The following is a 23,199-nucleotide window of genomic DNA, read 5'->3' as shown; positions in this document are numbered from 1 at the left end:
TATCCATGCCATCTATTATCCTTTCCTCTCCTTTACAGATCCTATGTACTTGTCCCAAGCTTGCTTGAATTCAAACACAGTCGTCTCCACCAGGAGGCCGTTTCACAAATTCACCATCTTTTCTGTGAAGAAGTATTTCTGAGTCTGTCCTCTTTTACATTCATCCTATGACTCATCATTCTAAGTTTCCTTTCTTAGAACTAGCCCTGTCCTTTCAATTCAAAAAGACCCACCTCATGTGCATTTATACCATGGAGGTATTTTAATTTTAATGTCTCTATCATATCTCCTTTCTCCTGCACTCCCTCCAGAAGTATGAATATTTAGATATTTAAGTCTGTCTCAATATGCTTTTGTCAAAGAATAATAACTCTTTTAATAGCCGCACTCTGGAACAACTCCATTTGATTTATATCTTTTTGAAGGTGCAGTCTCTGAAATTGCTCACAGTATTCCAAATGAGGTCTCAGAAACTTATGCAGAGGTACTATCGCTTCTTTTTCACCACTGGCTATTCCACCTTCTGGTGTATGCCATCACCTTATCTACCTGATTGGCCACCTTAAGATCATCAGATATGATCAGCCAAAATCCCACTCTTCTTTCATGCACAAAGCTTCACCCACTATACTGTACCATTTAAGTATTTGCAGCTCAAATACATGATCCTGTACTTTTTTTGTTGCTGTTTTTGTTTAAAGCATCAAAGCTTAGCTGACAAACTAATTTCTTAAGCTTTGGTAGATCCTTCCTCATGTTTTTCACTCCTACCAGTGCATCTCTCCTGTTGCAGATTTTGGTATCATTCACAAAGAGGCAAACCTTTGCTGACAGCCTGTCCACAATGTCACTTATAAAACACTGAAGAGAACTGCACCAAGGATCAATCCCTGTGGCATGTCACTGACAACACCCCTTTCCTCACCTTCCACTCGGTTGCGGTTCTAACTCTGTCATCCTCTGTCTTTCTGTGCTATCATGCCTCCAGCCTCTGCATGGATTTAGTGAAGGGAAATCTTGCCTCACCAATCTACTACATTTCTTTGAAGGGGTGAACAAACATGTGGATAAAGGGGAGCCGGTTGATATTGTGTATCTGGATTTTCAGAAGGCGTTTGACAAAGTACCTCATGAAAGACTCCAGAGGAAATTGGAGAGTCATGGGATAGGAGGTAGTGTTCTATTGTGGATTAAAAATTGGTTAAAAGATAGAAAACAGAGAGTAGGGTTAAATGGTTAGTATTCTCAATGGAGAAGGGTAGTTAGTGGGGTTCCCCAGGGCTCTGTGCTGGGACCGCTGCTTTTTAACATATTTAAAAATGACCTAGAGATGGGAGTAACTAGTGAGGTAATTAAATTTGCTGATGATATAAAGTTATTCAAAGTTGTTAAATCGCAGGAGGATTGTGAAAAATTACAAGAGGACCTTACTAGACTGGGAGACTGGGCGTCTAAATGGCAGATGACGTTTAATGTGAGCAAGTGCAAAGTGATGCATGTGGGAAAGAGGAACCTGAATTATAGCTACGTCATGCAAGGTTCCACGTTAGGAGTCACGGACCAAGAAAGGGATCTAGGTGTCGTCGTCGATGATACGTTGAAACCTTCTGCTCAGTGTGCTGCTGCGGCTAAGAAAGCAAATAGGTATTATTAGGAAAGGAATGGAAAACAAAAATGAGGATGTTATAATGCCTTTGTATCGCACCATGGTGCGACCGCACCTCGAATATTGTGTTCAATTCTGGTCGCCGCATCTCAAAAAAGATATAGTGGAATTAGAAAAGGTGCAGAGAAGGGCAACAAAAATGATAAAAGGGGATGGGACGACTTCCCTATGAGGAAAGGCTAAAGTGGCTAGGGCTCTTCAGCTTGGAGAAAAGGCGGCTGAGGGGAGATATGATAGAGGTCTATAAAATAATGAGTGGAGTTGAATGGGTAGATGTGAAGCGTCTGTTCACGCTTTCCAAAAATACTAGGACTAGGGGGCATGCGATGAAGCTACAAGATAGTAAATTTAAAACGAATCGGAGAAAAGTTTTCTTCACTCAACGTGTAATTAAACTCTGGAATTCATTGCCAGAGAATGTGGTAAAGGCAGTTAGCTTAGCGGAGTTTAAAAAAAGGTCTGGACGGCTTCCTAAAGGAAAAGTCCATAGACTGTTATTAAATGGACTTGGGGAAAATCCACTATTTCTGGGATAAGCAGTATAAAATGTTTTGTACATTTTTGGGATCTTGCCGGGTATTTGTGACCTGGATTGGCCACTGTTGGAAACAGGATGCTGGACTCGATGGACCTTTGGTCTTTCCCAGTATGGCAATACTTATGTACATTGGTGCTCACTTTGAAAGCACCTCAACAAGACAGGGGTGGAGGCCTAGACCCCAGTGGCCATTTTCTTGGATCATAGGTAATTAAAATAAAACAAAAAAGCTATTCTCTCCTACCAGAGCCAATTTAAAAGAAATAACCTACTCTTAAGTTCATATCTCCTTGTACTTCCCCATGTCAAACACTCTCTCTCTCTCTCACTATGTCTGCGTTAAGAGGGACTTGGAAAGAAGATGGGACGGTAAAAGGGACAATAAGGACAAAAATAAAAAAAACTTATTTAATAGTCTTTATAAAAATAAGTTACCATCCCAAACAGAGACAGCGTAATTATGCCAAGGATGAACATGTCACCAGGAGTACTGCATCTCCCAACCATGAAGCTGGTCCTTGAATCCCCTTTAAGCGGGTTACCAAGTCATCCAATATTTTCACTTGCTTTAAGCAGATGGCAGAAAGGATACAGAGGATCACACACAGGGTTATGGTGGCTGCCAAAATAACCCTGGGGATCCCAACTTTTCTTCCTTCATTTTTGACATTTACTCGGAGAGTCAAAGCAGACTGAATCCAGCAGGTTAATGTGCCAAAGCCAAAAGTCATGGCTGTGCCAATGTTATGTATTTCCTCATCATTTGTAAGCTACAAAGGAAAAAAAAAGTGTAGTCTATGAATCACTGGAATGCCAAGAGTCATGCATAATCAACCTGAAGTAGCCTCTAGTAGCCAAAGGGAAAAACTACAGGTAAAAAGCTAAGCACACAATGGGATTGATTTAATGAAGAAAGGCGGATAAGAGGACTGATTTCAACATTTCCCTGTGTTCAGACTCATAGTGGTGCTAAAGGGCATCATGGTACAAACTCTGGCTTGGCACCCGCTGTATTCATCCTGTTTGCTCACCTGTTTCAACAGCCCTAAATGACGCTGCAGTGAGGTTAAATATCTGACCCACTATGTTCCACTGTTCAGTTACCTCGGGGAGTCACTCTAGCTGTAAGTACATGCTACAGACCAGCCTCTTATGGGAATAGCATGTTCACCCAGGTGAAAATGCCCTTTGAATTTTTGAGGTTGCTTAATCTTTAGGCCCCTGGTCTCCTGGATCATGGCCTTCTTGATTTTAGCCATGTTTACTGTAAGAAATAAATTCCCTGAATCCTGAACTAGAAAAGTAGTCTAATGGTGGAGGCAGGGGCACCATTTTTCTGGGTTGGTGCTAGGTTTCTGGTGCTCCTCTGCATCCTATAAATCAGCATTTGTTATTCTCTCATTTTCCCTCCCTCCATCTAGCATTGTCACTTCTCTCTTCTCCCTACCACCTACCCATCTAGCATCATCTACTTTCTCTCTAGCCAGAAATATCTTTGGGGGGGGGGCACAACCCAATTTAACACTTCCACCCCCTTTCCCTTTTAAATTAGCAATATAAGACACCAGGGCCTTCCATATATAAAGTAGCCCCCCCCCCCCCCATGCTAGTTTCAGCTAAAACCACCATTATAATTGATAGTTTCATTCAATAAATTCTTCACAATGGGAATGGATTCTCTACAGCATTGAACAGGATCTTAATATAAATCCTGCACCTCCAGTTCTGTATCAGAAACTCCATATTTCCCAGCAACAGAGTTATCTACCTTACAGCTCACCATATGATAAATATTCAGATTGTGATTATCCACTTTAGCAACAGCACATGCTCCTTCCATTGTCAAATACTGTTTAAATCAGGCAGTTTTTTTGTTTCTATGGCGACGCTATGTGTATGCTAAGTTCAGCTTGGAGGTACTCTGGGCGCATCCAGGTTGGATGCCTGTCTGCCGAGACAACCTTGGCCTCTGGTGGTGCGCTGCCACTTGAGACGTTCTTAGGACGTTACTGCTCCTCCAGTGCCATGCTCTGAGGTTCTGTTGGGCAAAATTTCATCACTTCCTCAGAGTGAACATGATGCAATTGGCCAACCTTGGTAGCAGAAAGTGCAAAGGGGAACTGCCAGAAATATTTGATCCCCTTTGCTTGCAGCCAAGAGGTGAGGTAACGAAGTTCACCCTGCCGACATAGTGTAGCTGCAGCTATATCATGGAACAGGAAGATGTCATAAGTTTTCCAGACAATTTGACTTTGCATGTGCCTTTTTCAGAACCACTTCCTTGATTTTATAGCTCTGGAAATAAGCGATAATATCGCTAGCTGAGTTTGGGCACACCTGTCCTAGAGTTCTGTATGCTCGTACAATCTCCACATGTTCTTGTGGGGGTAGGTTCACCACCTTCAGAAAACAGCTGACTGGGGATTCGTTTGACAACCCACTCACAGTTTAGGTAATCCAGGAGTTCAGGTACCGCTCCATATTCTGATGTTGCACCTAAGTGACCTGTTTTCCAGGTCTTCCAACTTTAGTGTCACATCTTGTATGTCTGTTTTTAAATTCCCAACTTACTTGTCTACAGTAATTGTGGCCATGGAATGGACATTAAGCCTTTGATCAGTCTCTTCCAACTGAAGGCCAAAATCCGCCATCTCTTTCCTCAGGTCGACACCCAAGATAGGAATTTCTAGGCGAACAGCTTTTATATCCTCAAAGGTGCAATTCACTCACCAAATCCAGAAACAGAGTCCCCACTGGGGTGTGTACACTGGCACATAAGAACATAAGAATAGCCATATAGGGTCAGACCAACGATCCATCTAACCCAGTATCCTATTTCCAACAGTGGCCAAGCCAGGTAACAAGGACCTGGCAGAAACCCATATTGGCAACATTCCATGGGAGTGGGTGCTAAGAAGGCCCTGTGGTGCCACCACCATAAAATCTGCCTCTGGTCATGGTGCCTGCACTACTGAGGCATAGGACATACTCCCGCACTGGCAAGATAGTCTTTGGCCACTAATAAAGGGTTCAATTGCTTGGCTGATGGCTTAGATTTGTAGCTGATTAGAAACAGGGAGCTGAGATCTCAAGTGGCCATCGCTGATGATGACATCACATCCTGTCCAGTATGGCTGTTCTGGTTCTTATGTTTTTATCATCTTAGAGATGAAAGAAAAACAATTGTTTCTTTCAGGATAGTTAAGGCCTGTAGCTCTGACTGAGCTCCTTGAAACCAGTCATCCAGGTACGGAAATAGTAGATGCCCTTATTTCTGAAGGCAATGGCTGCCACCACAAGGTACTTCAAAAACACCCAAGGCTGACAAAACGCTAGGACTTTATACCGGAAATGTTTGGATCAAAGGATAAACATGAGTTATACATCTTGTAAGAAGGATAGTCTGGAATATGTGTGTACGTATCCTTGATATCCAGGGTACATATCTGATCTCCTTTGGTAAGAAAAGGAAGAATGGAGGGAAAAGTTATCATTCTGAACTTTTCCTTGAGAAGGAAACTGTTGAGATTTCTTAGATATAGTAGAGGATATAAGCTTCTTGTCTTCTTTGGGATGAGATGTATCTTGAGTTGAAACCTCAATTCTTCTCCTAAGGAGGATCATCATCTAGGGACTTGGCCTGGAATAGAAGATGGACTTTCTCCTATAAAAGACTGGGATCCTGGAAGGACATGGGATCCATGATAAAGGACAATCCAGGGGATGGAAAATGAATTGGAAATCGTATCTCTCCTGGAATATGGAGGGAATCCATGTGTCCATCTTGACCTTTTGCCAAGCTGTTAGGAAGAATTGAACATTGTCCTCTGCATGTAGGACAGATGCTAGAGGTATGCATTACAGAGAGAAGGCTGTTGCTTACAATAAGTAAGGCTCACTTGTGTAGGTTGAGCCTTCTCTTTGCCTTGGGTTGCTTTTAAGCTTGCTGAGCATTTCTGGTAATAATTTTGGAAGTACTGTAATAGTCAGTCACTTAAATACTGAATGAAAGTGTATTTCAGCAGAGGTGATCATAGAAGAAAACTGAACTGCTGAAGAGTAGAATGGTGGTCTTTAATCATATCATATGTCTCTTTCAGCTTCTCTCCAAACAGCAAGTCTTTCTTACAAAAGGCCTCTATGAAATTGAAGAAAGACATCTTTGCAGAAACTGGAAGCTCACAGCCACACTAGGCACCTTTCTAAACCATAATATGCATGCTCCAAACCATGTAGGGATGATAGGTAGCATAACTCCATTGAAGGTTTTCTTCTCCAACCTAACAAATGGGGATCCTTTCCCCAATGAATGTTGAGAAATCTCTGCAGTCCTTTGGTTTTCTCATGGCTGCTTCAACTACTACTGAAGAGTGTGAGCTGGAGGTGACAGGTGTGTATACTTCATGTTCAATCTTTTGGAAACAGGCTGAATGGTAAGTGGGTTCTGCCACCTACGAAAATGTTGATCCTTCAGCATGCCATGAATAGGTACTGTTATTGTCATGTTTGAACCCTCATTTAGAAGACCTAAGATGCCAGAAGATTGGTTCTGTTTCCTGCTAAATTTCGTCAGCTATATTGTTGAGAAATTTTGGATACGAATGTCCTCAACTAAAACTCATTTCTCTACAGCAGAGGAAAGGATCAAATAGAATTCCTGTAGACACCCCCTTGTCATTGCTCCACATGAAATGGAAGCCAGAGAAGATAGCACAAATGATGCATAAGCTCATGCTCTGAGCGCAACATAGAAAACAGCAAGACAAAGTGACCTGAATGAGTGTCTTTCCATGCAGTACTAAGGTTTTAGGAGCAACACTGCTCTTTAGGCTATGGTGGTGATCACTATTAATAACTGACATAGAAGGCATAAACCATTGTACAAGGTGAACATGTGTTTTGAAATACGAGGATGTGACATAGACAATGTACTGGCACTACGCAGTTCAGAGCTGTATAGACCATAAGTGTAAGCACCTTCTCCTAACAGGAGTGAATGTGCTGGTATGCCACTGTGCAACTAATGCACAGAGCCCATGGAAGCTAAGTGCACAGCAGGACTCAATGTATCAATAAGACTCTGAGCCAGAGAACAGTAGAACAGCATAGGAACCTCCAATGTGAAACAGCAAGAAGGAGAGAATGCCACAAAATGCTTCTCTGTATATGGGACTCTTGGGCCTCTGTACTTCCCACGTTTGCAAGGAGCAGCACTCCAAGCCAAGTAAGAGCGATGAAGATGATGTCTCTCAAGACATGTCTTGAGTAGTCTGGTATACCACCATTCCAGACAGAAAGAATTTGCTTGGAATTTTACATTAACTTCTGAACTCTGGAAGAGCAGTTCCATCCCGTCACTGTCAGATGACATCACCCACTTATATGCCTGACTCAATCTTGCTTGTCGATGGAAAAATATTATGTATGAGGTCATTATTACTTAACATTACAAAATTTTCTATACAGTCTTTTGCAATAATAAGAAAGCAGTTTACAAAGTTGCAATGGAATATCAATAAAAACAAAACCAAAAAATAAACACAACAGTTGAAATACAAGTTACACAACAGAGGCAGTGACCACATCAATTTAAATGATATTGGCATTTAAATGTATGCATATATTCAATGCTGCTATACGTATAGTCTATGGCACAATATACAGTCGTCATGCTGCTGCTATACGTCTAAAGCTGAAAATCGCTGCTATCCAAATAATGGATAATTCCAGTATGAAAAGTGTAAGGAATACTCAAGTTTTATTTTTTTAGAACTTTTTTGCTATGCTATTATTCTGAAATGTTTAGTTATGGCTTTTGATATTCTTTTGACATTGTAACTCAAATTACAAGGTTTTTAATTTTGTAAACCATCTTCATTGGATATGCCCAAGGAGAGGGTATATAAAACTTAATCTGAAAATGCCTCCTTACTCCACACAAATTTTGGTCCCTTTCTATACAGATGTTATCAGCGCATTCAGACAGAGTTTTGGCCTAGATACTATACATATAAGGCCAAAACATCCAGAGATAGGCACGTTAAATGACCACTGGCTACTGGTGAACATATAACTTGCACTTGATACTGGCCCAAAAGATTTTTAAAATAAAATTTTGGTGAGTAATTTAGCTTTTCTTTCAAGAAATGTGTCAAGGACCCCACAAGCAATTAAAAGAGAATTAAAGCTTAAAAAATAATGAAGTTGAGTGAAGCAAAGTGCACATCAATGAGCTCACTGGGAAAGGGTAATGCTTCTTAAAACTTCTGTACCTGAAAATTTCCAAGCAGTGTCATTCCAAATGAGGCCAAGCACAGTGAAACCAGACCGCTCACATTCAGCCAGGGATTCAGCACCCTGGGCTTCAGCTGTATAAAGCGCAGAACTGCAACTATAAGGGCTGGAACACAGAATGAGAATAAAAGAAAAACATGGATGGATTAGGGCTCCAATTTGTTTTGGACATATTACTCGTGCTGCGTACCAAGAACAGATGTCAATTCTTTCCAGCCATGATCCAGGGCCACAATGTGCTGACATGAGATACAAGGCATTTTGTTATCATTAATACCTGAACAACAATATTTTGTTGGGTTTTTTTTTTCTTTTTGTGGGAGGTGGGTGGGGGAGATCTGTTTTAGTGTGGTGCAGTTTAAAGGCTTGGGGCTATATGCAAGTACATCGCTTAGATGGCTAGTAATGGCCCAGGAGCCCTAAATTATTATTATTGGGTTTTTTTTATAGACATACTAAAGAAAAATGTCTTGGTGTGTGACATTAATTCAGCAAGGAAAGCCCTCACAGCTAAAGGCTGAGGATGTAGAAGGGCTTGACTACAAGGCTGTGGTCAAAGCGATCTTTTTCGTTTCTTTGTTTTGGTGAAAGCAATAACACCCTTTCTTGACTGAAGGTACCAAAATGTCAAGCAATACCAACTAAATTGCTTGAAATAATCAATTCACCTATTATTTTATCATCTGGCTTTAGGTCACTGATCTTTTTGACTTGACAAATTAGATTATAATTTGTTATAGAACTAAATGTACCATTAAATACATATCTCCTTTCCTAAAGCCTTCTCTCCTTCAGCTGTTCATCCTATATATATTTTAGTGCGATACAAGTCTGCATGGGGAGCCGATCAATATTTGAGAAAAAGCACAGCAGCATTCTCTGATTTATTCAGATTCATAATGGCAGAAGGTCAAAGGCATTTTTTATATTTATACAGATGATATCCAAATTCTTTATCCTCTCATCTCCATAAATTGCTAATATTTAAGTTTATTTATTCATTCTTATACCCCACAATTATCCAAAAACAAGTTTCGGTTCAATGTGGCTTACAATTAAGTTATGAGAAATTACAGTGTTAGTATTCGATTACAAGCAGTATAGAACATTAGTGGCATGTGAGATTAACCATAAACATTTCTCAGAAGCTGAGTATTATTGCAAACTGGCTATCAGAAAATGGACTCAAACTAGATACTTCCAAAGCAACTGCCATTCTTTTTCCATCTTGTGATCCACCACTATTCCCTAGTCTACTATCTATTGTTGTAAACACAGGACATGCCCTACCCTGAAGAAGCCATCAGAGGGCACTCTCACAGTGAAAAGCCTGTATAATGCTCTAAAGGAATCACTAGAGGGAGCGCCAGTAAGGGCCAGGAACATAGGGGCCAGGGAGGGCCCTAGCAGAGGATTCCCCTTTAAGAAGAAAGCACCCAGAAGGTTCTGGACCCTTCCAGAACTAGGAGGAGGGTCCCAGAAAGGGGTGTAGTAGACTATTATCAGCCCTATTTAAAAAAAAAAAAAAAAAAAAAAGCAACTTCCAGGAGGAGCTAGTGAGAAGGAGACCTGAAGCATGGAATACTGCAGTTGATGGAGAAGCTCATTGAAGCCAGGACTACTGGACCAAAGAAGGTACTTACCTTGATGTTGTGTTAAAAAGGACAACTACACCAAAGAAGGTACTTATCTTGATGCTGTGATAATGAATTTTATAATTAGTTGGGGAATCCCAGTGTGAGGCAACACTGGGCTGATGGACTTTTTTTTATTTTTTTGTAAATGTCTTTATTGAGCAAAAAGAGACATGCAAATATCATGTGCCAACAGCTGTAGCAAGCATATGATTACATAAAAACATAATATAAGAAAACAAAGGGAATGGCATATTTAGTACAGAACCGCCCTTCATCCTTCTGGAATTTCTGCTCCCTCTACAGCTTCTGAACTCAGTAAAATGGAATGCTTGTCCCTCAGAACCTTCCGGAGGTTTCTTGTTTTTGAATGTAGTTGTACGCCCCACTCATACCTGTTGCACCAAACATCCTTCCACTCTCTCACTTCAACAGTCATCTCCTTACATTCGCTCCCACAAACAGTATTAACATCAAGCCAGACATAGGGTTACATGCTGGGGCCACCCAGATATCCAAACCCTAAAACCCTAGGGCATCCCGGGTACTACTACTAATCATTTCTATAGCCCTACTAGACATACACAACACTATACACATTATATGCAGGTACTTTCTCTGTCCCTAGAGGGCTCACAATCTAAGTTTTGGTACCTGAGGCAATGGAGGGTTAAGTGACTTGCCCAGAGTCACAAGGAGCTGCAGTGGGAATTGAACCCAGTTCTCCAGGATCAAAGACCGCTGCACAAATGAAAGCCACAGTGTTTTATAGTATTACCATTCAAGGGTATGTCTTGGAGAAGCATTCTTGAGCTTATAGGTGCCTAGCTCGAACATTCTGCGCTGCCACTCTGCATAGCTGGGAGGGCTGACATCCACCCAGTGGCGTAGAATAACACAAAATACCATTAAAACGGCCAAGTGTAAAACTTTTGTGCCCATAGGTCTTATCCCTTGCTCCCTTAGATTCAGATCCCATCCCAGCATGAGAAAAGTATAATCCCAAGTGATGGGTCCCACAACAGTCTCCACAACATTCAAAGCACCCCTCCAGATGACAGCTAAGGTGGGACACTCTAGGAAGCTATGAAGCCATGTACCCACCCCCCCTCCCACATTTCTCACAAGTGTCATCTTGCCACATCCTCAATTTCTTTCCCCTTGCCTTAGTAACATATGACCTATGCAGTAGCTTGAATTGAGTTTCCTGGAGATCAGCCTGCGGGACCCCCGACCATAGGTTTGAGAAAAGCAAGCTAAGGGTTTCTGGAGAAACATTTTCCCCCAAGTCATTAGTTCAGTCCATCGCTAATTGATCAAGATGACCTAAGTCTGCCTGGTTACAAAGCAATCCATACCAATTCGACAGAGTATTGGTCTTGTGTGAAATTCCCACAAGCGCTCTGTCTGAATCTGTCCATGATCAGGATGTATGGTGTGATTGTATGAGATAAGTACAATAGTGCCTAGCCTGCATATATTATTAAAAAATGAGAGTTGGGCAGGACCCATCGGGACATCACCTGATTGAAGGATGGCATTCGATCCCCATTTACCTGTAAGAAGTCTCCCACCGCCAAACATCCCTTGGACTACCACTCATGGAATCTTGCAGAGTCTATCCCGGGGAGGAATCTCTGATTCCCCACAAACTGTAGGAATGGTGACACTCTTGCGCTCCCCTCTGTCCTAATCCGCCACCATCTCCAGGCCCGAAGCATTATGCAAAAGAAAGGTGGGAGCATCAGCACCCCTGCTCCCGGGGTCCACCCATGCATGGTGTTGATAAAGGTGAAGGGGTGGCACCACCCCTCCATGAAATCTGGGGCTGCAAATTTAGGTGATAATCCCATTCCCTCACGAATCCGTCTCAATATAGCTGCAACATTGTACATACGGAGGTCCGGCAAGCGCAAGCCATTCCCATCCCTGGGCAAAATTAATTTGGCATAGCTGATGCGTGCTCCACGAGCCTGCCATATAAATTGGTGGATGATACTTTTACATTGGCGCTCCTCTAAGGGTTTGACCCAAATAGGCAGGGTTTGGAGTACATATAGAAGTTTTGGGAAGAGTACCATCTTCACAACTGCTACCCTCCCAAGAAGGGATAGTGGGAGGTCTTTCCATCGGTGACAAAGATCTTTAATAAGTTCTACTTTCTGAGTGATATTTTTCCGATACATCATCTGCAAATCCAGCCCTATATGTATTCCTAAATATTTAATTGTATCATGAGCTCTGCCCAGGGGAAAATCACCTCAATAATCCGGAGGATATGTGTTATTCAGAGCTAAAGCCTCTGATTTATCATAATTAATTTTTAACCCAGAAAAACTGCCAAAGTGTTCAATAATTTGTACAATTTTGGGCATGTTCTGCCTGGCCTTGCTAACAAAGAGAAGCATGTCATCTGCATACATGCTGATTCTGAGTTCTCTACCTCCAATAAGATTAAAAAAGAAAACTGCAATGAATAGGCAGATAATAAAACATAGATATTTTTGAAATAAGTTTTTACGGAATGTAGAATATCAAGATGCTTTGTCTATAGAGAGGGGTAATGCATTCCATATCAGGATAACTTGATAGGAAAAAGATTGTTCAAAAATTCTTGTAAGTCGTACAGTTTTAAATGAGGGAAGATGTAGAATTAAAACGACTTTTAACCTTGATGAGCATCTTGTATACTGAGAGAAGATCACATTAAAAAGCAGTGCTGCTCTGCATGGCCATAGCTGCTCCTCATTTCCAAAACCTTCCCGAGCTGTTCAACTCTGTGATAACTATGGCCAGAACCATAGTTTTCCCCTCCCCCAAATTTCAGAAACAAGTTGTAAGCTGCTTCTTCTGCTCAAACAACTCCCACAAGAAAAACACCTGGGTGTTGTCATGGACAACATGTTGAAATTTGCTCAGTGTGCAAAAGTGGTGGCCAAAAAAAGCAAATAATCCTAGGAATTATTAGGAAAGGAATAGAAAAGAGTAAAGGCTCTGTTTTTCTCTGTGACCACTACTAAATGGACTTGGGAAAAATCCACAATTCCAGGAATAACATGTATAGAATGTTTGTACATTTGGGAAGCTCGCCAGGTGCCCTTGGCCTGGATTGGCCGCTGTCGTGGACAGGATGCTGGGCTCGATGGACCCTTGGTCTTTTCCCAGTGTGGCATTACTTATGTACTCCCTGAATATCTCTGGAGGTCCTGAGTTGGGCTGCCAGAGGCTCTAAGGACAACAGAAAAGTAGCGGTGACAAGGGGCAGCTCTGTCTGGTGCCCCGGTGCAAGTCAAAGGGCAATGATCTTTGGCCATGTACCAAAATCTGCACTGTAGGGCAGCTATAGATGGTACAGATCCAATTTACAAACGTGCCCTGAATCCCAAATCGAGGGAGTACCCAAAATAAGTAATCCCATGTTATCAAACGTTTTTTCTTCATCAAGATTGGCCACTACAACCTCCTCTGAAGCTAAATGTTTCTTCTGTAAAGTTGCTAATACTTTAATTGGTAGAGGAGTAGCGACCAGGCACAAAGTCCTCATGAATAAGATCAGGTAAAATGTGATTAAGTCTAGTTGCCAACACAGTGGCGAGTAGTTTTTGGTCTTGGTTTAATAGGGAGATAGGTCTGTAGGAGCCCAATAGTTCTCTGTCCCTCCCCGGCTTGGGGAGCACGACTACGTATGCATGGTTTTGGTGTGATCCAAATTGCCCCTTTCGAACCACCCCCATTCCCATGCGTGCCAATGGTCCACATACCTTTGTCCGTAGGATTTTATAGTACTCTGTTCCCAGGCCATCCGGGCCCAGTGCTTTAGCCAATTTAAGATTCTTAATAGCCATTAGTACCTCTGCCGCTTCAATATCTTTGTTAAGGTAGGCCAGTTGTTCTGGAGATATCTGAAGGAGGGGCAGAGAACAGAAGAACGCATCTATTATGTTCATTGTATGCACTAGGGGCATATAGATCCTTGTAGAATTGTTGGAAGGCGTTTAAAATATTTGGTACCCGAGTGTGGGACCCCCCCGATCTTTTATTTTTGCAACGTAGGATTTTGAGTGTTTAGGTTTTAGCAGGTGGGCCAGTAATTTCCCCATTTTGTTTCCCCATTTATGAAGCTGGTATTTATAATATATATAAAAGGCACCACCAACGTTCTAAATGAAGCCTCCAGCCGGAAGTGTGAAGGGGAGAGATATCCGGTTTCCCCATAAGTGTCTGCCCCGCCCTCGCTCTCTCTGTAACACAAACAGTGAAGGAAAACACAGCAAAGCACGAAATCAAATCGCTCTCTCTGTAACAGTGAAGGACTCAGAGGGGGGAGGGGAGAGAGGGCAGAAGCCCTCTCTCTCTGTAACACAAACACAGCAGGAAACTTAACACTGAAGGACTCAACTCCCAGGGGGGAGGGGACAGAGAGCTGAGGGGACACTCCCACATGCACACAGAAGAAAACCTTGCTAGCCCCCGTTTCATTTGCATCAGAAACGGGGCTTTTTTACTAGTTAGTAATATTGGCATGGGCTGTCTGAAGTAATAGGTCTTTAAGGGATTTCTTAACCTCCAGAAGCTTAGTCTGGATGGCTGCAGTGGGCTGCTGGATATGTTGCTTCCAATGTTGTTGTAGTTCTTTATGTAGCCTTAAAATTTCTGTGTCGCGCCTTTTTCAGGTTGAGACAGTGTACGCAAGGATTTGGCCCCGAAAGGATAAGTGTTACCAATGCAGATGTCGAACACAGTCATGAACCACTTTTTATTTCACAGGTGGTAGCGACTCTATAAAGTCCTGCAGTTTATTGGCTGTTTGTTTTGATAGTGTAGACGGACTTTTGCCGGGTATTGCAGTGAAAATTGCATGCCTCATTTGAAAAGGGTCGTGCAGTGAGGGGCCAATGCTCTTCACTTTCCTGCCACCAGATTAGAGTAATCCTGAAAAATCCGCAGGGGTGTACCCTCGTAGCATAAGCCCTGTTTGTGCCGGTAGAGTGCCATAATTTGAGCTTTGCCTGCAAAGTACAGGACCTGAGCTATCACCGTGCGTGGTCGGCCCCCTCTGGTAATACAGTGCCTTCCAGACCATGTGCTTGCTCTATCTTGACAGGAAGGGCCACCGCCGGGAACCCCAGCTGCTCCGGGAGCCATCTGCCTACTAGAGCGGGGAGTTCGCTGTCTTTAACTGACTCCGGAATGCCCACTAATCTGATGTTATTTCGTCTGGCTCTGTTTTCTTGATCTTCAAGGTGATTGGTAAGGGTCTTATTTTCCTCCTCGAGTACCCGCAGCCGATTCTCAGCTGAGGCCAACTAGTCCTCCGAATGGGCCATGCGGTCTTCCACTTGTTGCAGGCGAGCTCCTTGGGTTTCCAAACGGGTCTTAATGTCATCTACTGATGATTGGAGCTTTGATAGCTTATCTCCGAGGATGGCAGCAACACTTTGGGCAGGTTCCCGAACCGTGTCCTCCTGCAGCATGACCATGGGTATCGATGGGTCTGGCGCAATTTTGTCTTCCACCAGTCGATTTTGCTCTTTCTCAGTACACGGCATCTTTCCCGCCATGCTAGACTATCGTCTTACTCCCAAGTAGTAAAAAGAAGCATGAGGAAAACTGAAGACTGCCCTAGCAGTCAAGTCTTTTTACAGACTCAAAAACTGAACACAATACTCCATGTGGGGTCTCATCAATGACTTGTAGAAGGGCATCAACGCCTTCTTTCTTCTACTAGCTACACCTCTCTCTATGCAGCCTAGCATTCTTCTGGCCATGGCCACCACCTTGTCACATTGTTTTGTCACCTTGAAATCCTCAGACACCATCATCCCAAGGTCCCTCTCCCGAGCTGTGCTTTTCTCGCCTCCTGGCTCATACATCTGCTTTGGATTTCTGCACTTCAAGTGCATCACTCTGCACATCTTAGCATTACATTTTAACTTTGTATATTTTCATATATTATTTAAACCCATACCATAAACAAATATCCCAATACATTCAATTTTATAATTGATTTAAATTAATATTTTTTTGGTGGCAGGATTTTCCTTTGGCAAAACCATATTGGATTCCAGAAAGTTAATTCTCCTTTCAGCAGTGGCTCCATTATTTTTCCTACCACCAATGCGAAGCTTACCAGCCTGTAGTTTCCCACTTCTTAACTGTCCCCAGAGGGACCATATCTGCCGTCTCCAATCCAGCATGAACCTCTTCCATCTCTAAAGATCTATTAAATATATCCTTAAGAGGAGCCATGAGGATTTCTGAGCTCCCTCAGGATTCTAGGATGTATCCCCTTCCCTTATAACATAAAACTTGTATTATAGGTTTCCTTACATTATATTACAACTTCTCTGTTCCCTAATTTTTATTGTTGTAAATTGCTTAGATGTTTTTTAACTATTTGTAGTATAGCAAACTAAACTATGAACTAAGTAGGAAGAACACACAGAACCGATAAGCAGGGCTGGATCTGAGGTGGGGTGCAACTAGGGCAACTTCCCACACCAAAAGAATCCCCATGTCTGCTCAGAACAAATGGAGACAGTTTGTTGGTGGGTTTGGAGCCTCCCCCCTAATTTCCATCCTGGGCTACAGCACATCTAATACAGGCCCTGCTAATAAGGATTAACACTGCCATTAGAAATTAAGAAGGGTATCTTAATGACTATGTTTAGCAGAATAAACTTCTGCTGGATTTGAAGAAGACAGAAATGTGCCCAACCTTCCATGGGATTTGCGTTACAAGACGTATGAGGAGACACTTGTGACCTGAACATATATACCCTGGAGGAAAGGAGAAACAGGGGTGATATGATACAGACATTCAAATATTTGAAAGGTATTAATCCACAAACAAACCTTTTCCGTAGATGGGAAAGCGGTAGAACTAGAGGACATGAAATGAGATTGAAGGGGGGCAGACTCAAGAAAAATGGCAGGAAGTATTTTTTCATGGAGAGAGTGGTGGATACTTGGAATGCCCTCCCGCAGGAGGTGGTGGAGATGAAAATGGTAACAGAATTCAAAAATGAGTGGGATAAACAAAGGAATCCTATTCAGAAGGAATGGATCCTCAGAAGCTTAGCAAAGATTGGATGGCAGAGCCGGTGGTGGGAGGTGTAGTGCTGGGCAGACTTCTACGGTCTGTGCCCTGAAAATGGCACATACAAATCAAGGAACCAAACATATAAAGAGGAATCCAATAAAATTTATATGGAAATATAATGTTTGATTTTAACAAAATATTTCTAAAAAGCAAGGAAAAGACCTCAAAACGCCCGACCGCTTACTTTCAGTTTTCAGTGGCTTTAACTGGGGGCATGGTGTTCATCACTGGTCACAAAAACCTTGCTTGGAAAGAATTATTTTAACTTTTAATTTATTTCCAAATAGATTTTAACAATGTTGCTCTTTTTACAATAATTTTTTTTTAATATATTGACAATATCAATGCTAACTACAAATTTTCTTTGGTTCATAAAAACCTTCACTGATTCTCATGAAGTGCTCTAAAGCAGCTTTACAAAGATAAAGTAAAGTCGAGTGTCCTTCTCTCAGGGCCAGCCAAATCGGCATAATGGAAAGCCGATTTTGGGCGTCCCCAACTGCTTTCCATTGCGGGGACGACCAGAGTTCAAGGGGGCGTGTCGGCAGTGTACCTTTTGCATCAAGTGAATATGCTTCAAAAAGATACCATTACCATACGGCGGTCTCCTGGAATTGATATCCAGTTCTATGTTCTATCTATAAAATGTGGGAGACAAATATGTAATAAAATTAAATTGCCAAATTTTTTTAAAATGCATCATTTTCTTTTTATCATTTGATTCGACAGCACTTAACTAATGACTGCAATTTATTCATAGGGAGGGCTGTCACAGTACCTTCTCTTGGGTTACAAGGGAGCAAACTTTCAGAAGGAAAAATGACAGACAAAAGCCAGTTTACTCCAAAAACAGCAATTTAAAAATCATCTTCATGTTTGTCTCAGACCCTGATTAGGGATCTCTCTAAGATAAGGATATGTCAGAGGCCCTGTCACTCCTAATCAACCAGCACTGAAGCTGCTAAATAAGAATCTCAAGGCAATCTTAACTCCAAAATACATACAGTGTTCGTCTTAACCATATATTAGGAATTTGTTAAAAGCCCCTTTGGATAATCTCTTCAGACTGATAAGGTAGGGTACAAATATAATGACTGCAGGTTTCTGTACCAAGTGGCTTGGTAGAGGAGGAACAATGAAAAAGAACAAAGCAGTAGTGAGTTTCATGATGCTGTGTCACAAAATATCAAATTCAGATCTCACTGTTTCCATCTTTGGGAGGGAAAACGTTTTTTGCATAAGACACAGGAAGGACTTGTGATGTTCTGCTAATTATCTAAAACAGCCAGTCTGGAATAGTGAGATAAAAACCAAGACGGTGATTATCTTATGGGGGAGGTTTTAAAATATTATAATCATAAGAAAAATGCTCACCCTGTTATACAGTTCTTTCATCGTTTGTGTTCCAAAAGTTCATGCTTCTCTTTCAGCTATGTTTGCTACACCCAGTGTGGAATACTGAACTTCAAAAGGTCGATCTGACCTTTATCCTCTATTCCTTTCTCATAAAGATCAACACCAATGTAAGCTAAACAGCACACCCCTCCTATATCCATGCAAGAGTGAAACTCTCCGGCCTAACCCAGGGCCCATATTTTCCTTGTCATGCCACATACTGTATATCAACTTGTAGATGTAATGCAGCAGTGAATGATGTACTGTGCAGCATTTTCTGACATGCTCCATTATTTTGTGTTAATCAGAAGCCAGTATATAGGGTATCTACAACCTAAAGTACAGAAAGCTAAGTTACTCCCTGTAGCAGATGCTCTCGGAGGACAGCAAACCCAGTATTTTCACATATAGGTGATGCCATCCGATGGAGCCCGGTGCAGACGTTGCCTAGTGCGCATAGCTTTAGGAAAGTTCTGGCAGAATCCAACTGTGCATGCACAGGTGCCTTCTCACCCAGCACATGCATGGGTACCTCAGTCTAATGGTATAGCTGAACAAGACAACTCCAAGGAGAGATGGGAGGATATGTGAAAACACTGGGCCTGTTGTCCTCAGAGAACACCTGTTACAAATGAGTAACTTCACTTTCTCCGATGACAAGCAGGCCCAATGTATTCTTACCAGGTGCAGAACAAAGTTAGGACAATAGGGACTCAATGTTGATGCCTCTAAGTCAATTCACCTGAAAATACAGCCAACTAGCTGTGAAGGTGAAGCCTGGAACAGAACAAAAATAAGCCTGGGGAGTGGAGTTGGATTCCAGATACCAAACAAATTCTGCAGGTCTGTCTGTCCAAACCGGCTGTCAAATTGGGTATCCTGCTCAAGGCAGTAGTAAGATGTGAACATAAGGGTAGCCATACTGGGTCAGACCAATGGTCCATCTAGTCCAGTATCCTGTTTTCCAAACAGTGGCCAAGTCACGTCACAAGTACCTGGAAGAAACCCAAATTGTGGCAACACTCCATACTACAAATCCCAGGGCAAGCAGTTGCTTCCCATATCTGTTTCAATAGCAGAGTATGGACTTTTCCTCCAGGAATTTCCAAACCTTTTTTAAACCCAGGTACGCTAACCGCTGTTACCACATCCTCCAGCAAAGAGTTACAGAGCTTAACTGTTCTCTGAGTGAATAAATATTTCCTCCTATTTGTTTTAAAAGTATTTCCATGTAATTTCATCGAGTGTCCCCTAGTCTTTGTACTTTTGGAACGAGTAAAAAATAGATTTACTTCTACTGGATTGTGGACTGCATGTCACAGCCTTGCATATCTCCTTGATAAATGCTGATCTCTAGTGGGCTACCAACGTAGCCATCCATGGCTCTGCCGTTAATAGCTGTGACATGATCCCTCAACAATCAGCCCAGCCTGGGCATAAGTGAAGGAGATGCAATCTACTAGTCAACTGGAAAGAGTGTGTTTGCCAATGGCTACTTCCAACCTGTTTGGGTCATGAGAAACAAAAAGCTGGGTGGACTCTCTATGGGCTTTAGTCTGCTCCAAATAGAAGGCCAAGGTGTGCAGTGTGCCACATGAGGTTTAGGGAAAAATACTGGCAGAATAACTTACTGGTTAAGATGAAAATCTGACACCACTTTAGGAAGGAACTTTGGGTGCGTGTGAAGAACCACTGTATGAACTTAGTGTAAGGTGAATCAGCTACTAGGGCCTGAAGCTTACTGACTCTGAGACTGAAGTGATCACCACCAAAAATACAACTTTCCAGGTCAGATATTTCAGATGACAGGTATCCAGTGGCTCAAATACAGCTTTCATCGGCTGGGTGAGAATGATGTTGATATCCCAATGACATTGTATGAGGTTTGACCGAGGGCTTTGTTAATAGCAAACCTATCATAAATCGAACAACTAGAAACTGTAGAGATGGGCTTCCCCTCCCCCCTCCCCCCCCCCGACCCAGCATAGATAGTAAACACTGATTGCACTGAGGCGTACCCTTACAGAATTGTTTTTCAAATTTGACTCAGAGAGATGCAGGAGATATTCAAGCAGTTTTTGTGTAGGGCAAGTAGGAGGATATAGGGCTTTGCCCTCACACCAAAGGCAAACCTCCTCCATTTAAAAGAACATCAACATTTAGTGGAATCTTTCCTGGAAGTAAGATTCAGGCAGGTTTAAAGACTGAAATTCTACACTCTCAACATCCAGGCTGTGAGGGTCAGGGACTGGAGGCTGGGGTGCAGAACAGACCCCTTGCTCTGTGTGATGAGATTCGGAGACCACTCCAATCTCCACAGTTCTTTGGAGGACAACTCCAGAAGATGGGGGAACCAGATCTGTCTTGTACAGAATGGAGCAATTAGGATCATCATTCCCCGATCTTGCTCAACTTTCAGTAAAGTTCTCTATGAGAGGTATAGGACGATACACACACATAAAATCCTTCCCCCAATGGAGAAGAAAGGCACCTGACACTAGTTTGTCATGTGATCTGAGTCTGGAACAAAACTGAGAAACTTTGTTGTTGTCATAAGTGGCAAAAAGAACCACCGAGGGTGTGCCCTACTCTTAAAACATCTTGCAGGTTACGCCCATGTTGAGAGGTTGCATCACCCTGCGGTTTGTCCGCCAGGTGTTCTCCTTGCCAGCTAGGTACATGGCCCGCAGAATCATCCCATGGAGGGTAGCCCACTGCCATATCCCTACCATCTGACACAATGGTTAGGATTCCATATCCCCTGCTTGTTCACATAGTATATCACAACCTGGTTGTTGGTTTGAATGAGAACAATTTGGTTCAGCAGCTGATCTCGGAAAGCCTTTAGCGCGTTCCAAATGGCTCTTAGCTCCAGAAGGTTGATGTGGAGATCTGTCTCTTGAGCAGACCACATCCCTTAGATGTAAAGCCCATCTATATGAGCTTCCCATCCGAGGTTGGATGCACCCATTGTCTACGTCTTCTGAGGAGACAGAATTTGAATTGTCCACCGGTGTAGGGAGTGAACTAACTCTGCCAGGTTTCCCATAACTTGAGACCACTGGGAAGCCAGAGTCTACTCTCTCTCAAATGGGGGCAAGCCATGGGAGTGATGTACACTATGGAGGCGCGCTATAACCTGCTTGCTGCTGCAGACTTATGAGGCTTATTACAGCTGTTGGATTTTTTTTAGATATTATTTTGTGTCACCATCAACATAGATTTAGACAAAACATATTAGAGAGATCTCTCTATTGTCTACAGTAGATGGGAGTAGGTTAGGGTTTGAGGAGAGAAGTTTCTGCTTATTTCATTGGATATCAGAGCTGTTTTCTACCCTTTGGGCTACCTTAATGTTTATATGTGGCTACTCTGTATTTCAATAAAGAATTTGTAGGTTTATTATCACTTGCATACTGATGATCTTTTATTTTTTCCTTCTACTGGATCTTTAGATGATGCTTTTGTTAGGGCAGAAGTATATCTGCAGGAGATTCAAGGAGACCTTGCTATAACTCTCTCTAAAACTGAGATCTTATTTGTAGCAGAACTCCTTTGGACTCATTGCCTCCTATGTTGGTGGTGGATACTGTAAGCATTTCAATTTGTTCTGAGATTAAGAGCTTAGGAATTGTGGATTCATCGATATCAATGAAATCTCAATTTAATGGTCAATTTCTACTTACTTTCGGTTAAGATTATGTAGGTGTTTGAGGATGATTTTGGCATTTTCTAATTTTAGAATGGTAATGCAGGCATTGACTTTAGTCCGATTGGTTGGGATTGTCTCGGACTATGATTAAGGCATGTCAAGCTATACAAAATTCAGCAGCTAGATTGTTAGAGAGCTACATGTTATGCAAGTATTACTCCAATACTTTGTTCTTTGCATTGGCTTCCTGTATTTTGGTGAAGCACCATCATATTTTCTGTCATCAATGGTATTATATACCTCTTCAAGATCACTAAGAAGTGACAGCACTAAGAAATTAAAATTGTATGCTAGTCAACAGTATTGGTTAGTTGAATCACACAAAGTCATTTACTTATGTGTGCCATTTAAATGAAATGATTTGCTACTTGACATGAGAATGGTGGACTCTATTGTTGCTTTTAGGAAACGATTGAAAGCTTTATTTTCACAGGCTCTTGGTATGTAGATGTTTGAATTGCACTTGTGGCATATTATGATGGCAGTGATATGGATATATTGATTTGAGCGTTGATGGAAAGTCTATTTTTATTTGTTTTTATGTATTATATGGATTTAATTGTAATAACTGTGTATGTTAATTTGTTCCTCACTTTGAGCTGTGATAAGTGCAGGTTATACATTTTTAAATCTTTGCTGTACATCTTAATTTGGGTGTAGACACAGTCCCTCTCATTTTTCAAAAAGGAGGACAAATATTAATAAAAATGAAAGCTTTGCTGTAAATTACAATGGCAAGAATAAATAAATGGCTGAGACCTGTTAAATACTTCAGAACAGGGAATGAGAGGAGACAGAGGAATTTTTATTTTAAAACAGCAGCAGCAGTGCTGAACCCTGCTCTTTGTAAAACACATT

The 23,199-nt window shown here is 41.9% G+C and overlaps 1 protein-coding gene across 4 annotated transcripts in view; it reads right to left on the bottom strand.

The window, feature by feature from the left end:
- The window catches only part of TMEM150C (transmembrane protein 150C), a 67,115-nt gene that overhangs the window by 1,545 nt on the left and 42,371 nt on the right, over positions 1 to 23,199 (bottom strand). For all 4 annotated transcript variants that reach the window (XM_030192489.1, XM_030192488.1, XM_030192490.1 and 1 more), the window contains 2 exons: positions 8,477 to 8,604; positions 2,797 to 2,974 (listed from right to left, as the gene is read on the bottom strand). In XM_030192489.1, coding sequence (XP_030048349.1) covers positions 2,797 to 2,974; positions 8,477 to 8,604 — 306 coding nt within the window. The remainder of the gene's footprint in view (positions 1 to 2,796; positions 2,975 to 8,476; positions 8,605 to 23,199) is intronic.

This window comes from Microcaecilia unicolor, chromosome 2, assembly GCF_901765095.1.
Source record: "Microcaecilia unicolor chromosome 2, aMicUni1.1, whole genome shotgun sequence".
In the NCBI taxonomy this organism is placed as follows: Eukaryota; Metazoa; Chordata; class Amphibia; order Gymnophiona; family Siphonopidae; genus Microcaecilia; species Microcaecilia unicolor.
The sequence above is the reverse complement of the archived record's forward strand: the minus strand, read 5'-3'. Positions and strand labels throughout refer to the sequence as shown.